At 56.2% G+C, this 7,806-nt stretch overlaps 1 protein-coding gene across 1 annotated transcript in view; it reads left to right on the forward strand.

Annotated features, from left to right (window-relative positions):
- GFRA2 (GDNF family receptor alpha 2) overlaps positions 1-7,806 on the forward strand; it is a 38,193-nt gene that overhangs the window by 1,107 nt on the left and 29,280 nt on the right. Inside the window, exon 2 of the mRNA XM_014958411.1 lies at positions 6,305-6,388. Within this exon, the coding sequence (XP_014813897.1) occupies positions 6,305-6,388 (84 nt within the window). The remainder of the gene's footprint in view (positions 1-6,304; positions 6,389-7,806) is intronic.

Below are 7,806 nucleotides of genomic sequence, written 5' to 3' on the forward strand. Positions count from 1 at the left end.
AAGGTCTCCCCTCAGCCTCCTCTTCTCCAGGCTGAATAACCCCAGCTCCCTCAGCCTCTCCTCATCAGACTTATTCTCCAGACCCCTCACCATCTTTGTCGCCCTTCTCTGGACGTTGTGCTTTAGACAATTATTCCATCACCCCATGACCCCTCCCCAGCCAGGAAGAGGAATTGGGGAAAAAAACCTGCTTTAGCAGGGGAGTTGGACCAAATGATCTCTAGAGGTCCCTTCCAACTCTTGACAATTCCATGATTCCGTGAACCAAGGAAACCTGACGATTGAAATATAAACAGATTTAATAGAATACTACTAAAGAATTAATATTAATAATATTAAAGAGCAAATATTGATCAGGATCATACCTTGATCACACAAGGATCATACCCAGCCCATTCTATCCCAGGAGGCTGGTCCCTTCCTGCAGGGACAGCCCATGTGGGACCCTTTGAGACCCCTTTGGGAGAAAGGGAAGGGCTCCAGGACCGGGGCAAGGAGTTCTCAGGGTCTCAGCCATCAAAGGAGAGAGAGAAACCCCTCAGCAAACTTTCCAATTTCTATTGAATGTGACATTTGTGGTATGAAATAATCCCGGTGGCAGCTTGGGGCAAGTGGTCTCGCTCCTCCTCATCCCCACACCGGAGATTTTTGAATCCCACCCCCCAGAGCTGGCTGTAAAGTAACTATTTTCACCAATTCTGACCAGAGTGTGATTTCCCCAATTCCCCAAAGCATTAGAAGAGGAATTAGCCCCGTGTTGCTCAAAGCAGGACACCGGGCAAGGTGGTCCCCCCCTGGTTTCTTGGAGGATGCTGGTGGGGCTGGGGCTGAGAGCTGGTCTACCCAACCAAGGTGAGGGAGAAACAGGCTGTGGGGCTGTGTTTGCAGCAAAAACTGATCCTGATCATGCTGTGCCCGGGCATCTGGGCACCCACAAGCCTGGGGAGGGCTCCTCTCCAGCCCAGCTCCCTCCTCCTGCCTGCCCCAGAGGAAGAGGAGGAGGAGGAGAGGTGGAGGGGCACAGCTTTGCCCCTCAATACCAGCCGTGGGGATGTCCCGGGGTGCAGAGGTTGTTGCTGCGATTTTCCTGGCCCCGGGGCTGGTTTCCTCATTGAAGGCAGGATGATCTAATGCCTGAAGGTGTGTGTGGGGGGGTGTGTGTGTTGGGAGGGGGGTGAAACCCTCACCCCTCTGCAGGGGCATCACCAGGACTGGGGAGGGGGGAGCTCCTGCTGCTGGTCCAGGGCTGCAAAGGGGCTTTTTACTGGGCTGGGAGGAAGGAATGGGCTGTGAGGGGCTGCTGGGGGGGGTCTGCCCCCTCCTGCCACCCCTGTGCTGCTCTGCCAGCACCCAGCTGGCCCCAGACCCGGGGAGGAGGCAGAGCCAGCATCAGTTTAACAGTATAGATCCCTTTAATGGGCTTAGGACTGGCTCCGCGTGTGGAAGCTCTTAAATCCAGCTTCATCTGGTGCAAAACCGTCTGGACCAGAGCCCTTGAGCAGGGGCACAGACCTCAGAAGGGCTTGTGCCACCAGACGGGGACCTCGGCCACCCACAGCACTGAGTGTTGGCCTCTTGGCCGGTGATTTGAGCCTTGGGATTCCCTGTTCCTCTGCTGGTTCCTCACCCCGGCTGAAAAGCACCTCCTGTAGTGGGTCGAGCCCAAAGGGTTGGTTTGATGGAGCCTGTGGAGGAGCCTTCATCCCCAGCAGCCACAACAGGCACAGGTCTGTGACCTCCCTCCTGAGCTGGGACTCAAGCTGGAGGAGGTGGTGGTGGGGCTGGGGGGAGCTGTACCCCAGCACTCAGCCCCCACCTTGGGTGAAATTGCCTTCAAATCTGGGTCAGCACCGAGAGAAAAAGAAAAAAAAAAAAGAAGAAAAGAGAGAGAAAACCAGCCCAGAGCAGGAATTACTGCTTAATTGTTTTCTACCCCTCATTAGCAGCCTTCATTCAGCAGTTTCTGAGGGCTTTGCAACCATGAATGAGGGATGCTTTACTGCTTGATGGGTACTCCAGGACCTGTACCTGGAGGAGGAGGAGGAGGTGGGAAGAGAAGTGATTACACGGAGTCTTAAGGAGGGGTGGGAGCTTTGAGGAGATCCAGCAGCTCGTAGCTTTAACCAGCAGACACCAAGTGAGTGTCAAAGCCACGAGGAGCCCAGGGTAGACCCCAAATTTCTGCCTCTTGGCAAAGGTGATGCTGTTCCTCTCCCGTCCAGCCCCTGGGCTGCAGGAGCCAGGCTGTCCCTGCCATTAAGGAGGACTGATTTCACTCCGGCCTCATTCCTGGAGGTTAATTGCATCTCCGCGAGCTCAAGAAAAGTCCACTGCCCTTTTAATGCTCAGTAATTTTCCTAGCAAGCAGCAGGGTTCAGCTAGTATTTAATTATTTATTACATTGGCAAAGCAATATACCGGGAGGTTACAGTGTTTCCTAAATGCACTTTAATAAAGGTGCTATTTGTCATGGGAACGTTAGGAAACCCAGGGAGGTGAAGGGTTTGGCCTGAGGCAGGAGGACTTGGATGGTGTTTCCTTCCCACCCTGACCAGCAGCATCATCATCATCAGGGGCTGTTCCCCCCCCACCCCGTGTAGCATCACCCCACGTCACCCTGAGGGTGGTGGCGAGGCCAGATGCAAGGTGATGGGCTCCACAGCTGCTGGAGACATTGTCCCATTGGGGTGTCCCTGCCTGGCCACCTAGCTCTGCCTGCCAGCCCCCCAGATTTCCAAGGAGGAGCGTTGAGGAGCTGCTGGGCTTGGAGCAAGCCCTCCCCTCCTCTTAACGAGCTTGTTTTCCAGCGCAGGGTTTCAAGTGGCTCCTTAATTACCCGGGATAAATGCTGCTGCCGTAGGCTAATAATAACTCGGTAGAGCGTGGGCTGGAGTGGTCCAGGCTGCTGAGGACCATCCCTGGAGTGGTCCAGGCTGCTGGGGACCATCCCCAGGACCGGTCCAGGCCGCTGGGCACCATCCCTGGCATGGTCCAGGCAGGCACCTGGACCAACCAGGCTGCTGGGGACCATCCCTGACCAGCCCAGAGCAGGAATTACTGCTTAATTGTTTTCTACCCCTCATTAGCAGCCTTCATTCAGCAGTTTCTGAGGGCTTTGCAACCATGAATGAGGGATGCTTTACTGCTTGATGGGTACTCCAGGACCTGTACCTGGAGGAGGAGGAGGAGGTGGGAAGAGAAGTGATTACACGGAGTCTTAAGGAGGGGTGGGAGCTTTGAGGAGATCCAGCAGCTCGTAGCTTTAACCAGCAGACACCAAGTGAGTGTCAAAGCCACGAGGAGCCCAGGGTAGACCCCAAATTTCTGCCTCTTGGCAAAGGTGATGCTGTTCCTCTCCCGTCCAGCCCCTGGGCTGCAGGAGCCAGGCTGTCCCTGCCATTAAGGAGGACTGATTTCACTCCGGCCTCATTCCTGGAGGTTAATTGCATCTCCGCGAGCTCAAGAAAAGTCCACTGCCCTTTTAATGCTCAGTAATTTTCCTAGCAAGCAGCAGGGTTCAGCTAGTATTTAATTATTTATTACATTGGCAAAGCAATATACTGGGAGGTTACAGTGTTTCCTAAATGCACTTTAATAAAGGTGCTATTTGTCATGGGAACATTAGGAAACCCAGGGAGGTGAAGGGTTTGGCCTGAGGCGGGAGGACTTGGATGGTGTTTCCTTCCCACCCTGACCAGCAGCATCATCATCATCAGGGGCTGTTCCCCCCCCACCCCGTGTAGCATCACCCCACGTCACCCTGAGGGTGGTGGCGAGGCCAGATGCAAGGTGATGGGCTCCACAGCTGCTGGAGACATTGTCCCATTGGGGTGTCCCTGCCTGGCCACCTAGCTCTGCCTGCCAGCCCCCCAGATTTCCAAGGAGGAGCGTTGAGGAGCTGCTGGGCTTGGAGCAAGCCCTCCCCTCCTCTTAACGAGCTTGTTTTCCAGCGCAGGGTTTCAAGTGGCTCCTTAATTACCCGGGATAAATGCTGCTGCCGTAGGCTAATAATAACTCGGTAGAGCGTGGGCTGGAGTGGTCCAGGCTGCTGAGGACCATCCCTGGAGTGGTCCAGGCTGCTGGGGACCATCCCCAGGACCGGTCCAGGCCGCTGGGCACCATCCCTGGCATGGTCCAGGCAGGCACCTGGACCAACCAGGCTGCTGGGGACCATCCCTGGTGTGGTCCAGCCTTCTGGGGACCATCCCCAGGACCAACCAGGCTGCTGGGGACCATCCCTGGAGTGCTGCCTGCCAGCCCCCCAGATTTCCAAGGAGGAGCGTTGAGGAGCTGCTGGGCTTGGAGCAAGCCCTCCCCTCCTCTTAACGAGCTTGTTTTCCAGCGCAGGGTTTCAAGTGGCTCCTTAATTACCCGGGATAAATGCTGCTGCCGTAGGCTAATAATAACTCGGTAGAGCGTGGGCTGGAGTGGTCCAGGCTGCTGAGGACCATCCCTGGAGTGGTCCAGGCTGCTGGGGACCATCCCCAGGACCGGTCCAGGCCGCTGGGCACCATCCCTGGCATGGTCCAGGCAGGCACCTGGACCAACCAGGCTGCTGGGGACCATCCCTGGTGTGGTCCAGCCTTCTGGGGACCATCCCCAGGACCAACCAGGCTGCTGGGGACCATCCCTGGAGTGGTCCAGGCTGCTGGGTACCGTCCCCAGGACCGGTCCATGCTGCTGGGGACCATCCCCAGGACCAACCAGGCTGCTGAGGACCATCCCTGGAGTGGTCCAGGTGGCTGAGGACCATCCCCAGGACCAGTCCAGGCTGCTGGGGACCATCCCTGGCGTTGTCCATGCTGCTGGGGACCATCCCCAGGCCCAGTCCAGGCTGCTGGGGACCATCCCTGGCGTTGTCCATGCTGCTGGGGACCATCCCCAGGCCCAGTCCAGGCTGCTGGGGACCATCCCTGGCGTTGTCCATGCTGCTGGGGACCATCCCCAGGCCCAGTCCAGGCTGCTGGGGACCATCCCTGGCATGGTCCAGGCTGCTGGGGACCATCCCTGGAGTGGTCCAGGTGGCTGAGGACCATCCCCAGGACCAGTCCATGCTGCTGGGGACCATCCCCACGACCAACCAGTCTGCTGGGAAGCATCCCTGGAGTGGTCCATGCTGCTGGGGACCATCCCTGGGGTGGTCCAGGCTGCTGGGGACCATCCACAGGACCAACCAGGCTGCTGGGGAGTGTCCCCAGGACCAACCAGTCTGCTGGGGACCATCCCTGGGGTGCTCCAGGCTGCTGAGGACCATCCCTGGACCGGTCCAGGCTGCTGGGGAGTGTCCCCATGGCCAACCACGCTGCTGGGGACCACCCCTGGCATGGTCCAGGCTGCTGGGGACCATCCCCAGGACCAACCAGGCTCATCCTCAGCGAAGACACCCGATGGGGGCAGGGATGCTGCCAGGCAGAGCAGAGATCGATGCTCCAGGCTGCTGGGCAACCTCTGACTGGGGCTTTCAAAGTCCAGCCATTGATTGTTATTTTTATATATATATATATATATATATATATTTTATGGTTTTGTTGTTTTGTTCTTTTTGATTTCTTGTGGCTGATGGGGTTGGAGGAGAGCATTTCCTCTCCTGAGAGCCGTGGCCGGCTCTCCCTGAAATCAGCATCTTCTGGAGGTAACGCGAAGGGCCGGTAGCAAAAACCACATGGGTTTGCACTGAAATCGAAGAAATCAAAGCAGGGGGTTTGCTCCCAGCCTGGGGACAGAGGGACCACGCTCAGGTTCCCCCCAGGAAGCACGGATTTGGGACAGATTTGAGCCCCTGGAGTGTAGAGTGGGTGATGCTCTGGTGCTCAAGTGATGAGGGTCTCTACTCCCCCACTGAAATTATTCCCATTCTCCCAAAGTGCAGCAGAGGAAGAGCCAGGGGAAAGCAATCTTTACAGTAGTTTTTTTTAGGATTATTATTTTTTTTTTGCAATGACTCCAGTGTGGAGTGTAGACCCTAAAACTTTCAGGCTGCAGCTGGCGCGGACTCTGCAGCCGTAGTCCCAAAACAGTGACCTTTCAAATCGAAATTCCTTCAATTCTTGAGGTCAGCTTTGAACCAAACCTGACTGGCAGAAGGACACCTAACAAGAATTAAGCTGAGCTGGTCCCAAGTGGGCTTTTCCTTTCGTTGCAAGGCAGGGATTTAAAAGTTTTTTTGGTTTTTCCTTCCCAAATGGCAGGTTGCCACACTGGGGGGGGGTTGCCCCCACCCGGCCGTAACCTCGGCTGAGGTTATTTTCTCTAAGTTTTTAATTTGCTTTTTCTCTCCCTTTCTCTCTCTCCCTTCCCACTCCAGGAGAAGAATTTTATGAAGCTTCACCCTACGAGCCAGTCACCTCTCGTCTCTCTGATATATTCAGACTTGCTTCAATTTTCTCAGGTAATAAAAGCAACACGCTTCGGCTGCTTTATCTTCTCCTGCCCGGGAGTGTAGACCTGTTACCGAGCTCCCTGGCAAGGAAAACCTCAAATCCTTCCCTGGGGTTTTGTCCTTTGCTCCTCCAGTCCCTGGAGAAATCTCTCCCACCCCTCTCTTCTCCCATTATCCCGGACCTGATGCCTTGAGCATCCCTCAGTGGGGCCATGTCCCACCCCCCCCCCAGCTTGCCAGGATGCGGGTGCTTGGCCAAGGGGAGCGATGTAGGGGCTGATTCCTGAGTGTTGCCAGAGTTTCGTGCATTTTGGGGCGGATTCTCTCCTTTTCAGACCTTCAGACATTGCTGGGAGTGGGTGAGCCCCAGCTGAGGTGGGGGCGAGGGGGAGATGCTGGCACAGCCCGAGCTTTAGGGGGGGACCAGACCCTCCCGCTGCCCCATCCTTGGCTTGATGTAAAGCATGGTTTTTCCTTCCCAAATCACCACGCTGGGGGGGGTTGCCCCTACCCGGCCGTAACCTCGGCTGAGGTTATTCTCTCTAAGTTTTTAATTTGCTTTTTCTCTCCCTTTCTCTCTCTCCCTTCCCACTCCAGGAGAAGAATTTTATGAAGCTTCACCCTACGAGCCAGTCACCTCTCGTCTCTCTGATATATTCAGACTTGCTTCAATTTTCTCAGGTAATAAAAGCAACACGCTTCGGCTGCTTTATCTTCTCCTGCCCGGGAGTGTAGACCTGTTACCGAGCTCCCTGGCAAGGAAAACCTCAAATCCTTCCCTGGGGTTTTGTCCTTTGCTCCTCCAGTCCCTGGAGAAATCTCTCCCACCCCTCTCTTCTCCCATCATCCCGGACCTGATGCCTTGAGCATCCCTCAGTGGGGCCATGTCCCACCCCCCCCCCAGCTTGCCAGGATGCGGGTGCTTGGCCAAGGGGAGCGATGTAGGGGCTGATTCCTGAGTGTTGCCAGAGTTTCGTGCATTTTGGGGCGGATTCTCTCCTTTTCAGACCTTCAGACATTGCTGGGAGTGGGTGAGCCCCAGCTGAGGTGGGGGCGAGGGGGAGATGCTGGCACAGCCCGAGCTTTAGGGGGGGACCAGACCCTCCCGCTGCCCCATCCTTGGCTTGATGTAAAGCATTTTGTCTTCTGGAAGATGTGGGATTGGCAGGACACCCTGTTTTTGGGGGAACCAGGGTGGTCCCTACTCTCTGTCCCCCCCCCTCCGGGGCAGCCAGCCTTGAGCCGGGCGATGGGATGCTGCTGGGAGAAGGATGCCGAGCCCTTCGGAGCATCCCTCTGCCTCCTCATCCTCCTCCCGGAAACCCAAACCCCACCATTATCCTCAGGAATTTTTTTTTGCCATCTATTTCCATGACAACCCTCCATGCTGCCACTTCTTTCCCCCCCCCGCCCCCCCCAACCCTTTT

This window comes from Calidris pugnax, unplaced genomic scaffold (genome assembly GCF_001431845.1).
Source record: "Calidris pugnax isolate Ruff unplaced genomic scaffold, ASM143184v1 scaffold280, whole genome shotgun sequence".
NCBI lineage: Eukaryota > Metazoa > Chordata > Aves > Charadriiformes > Scolopacidae > Calidris > Calidris pugnax.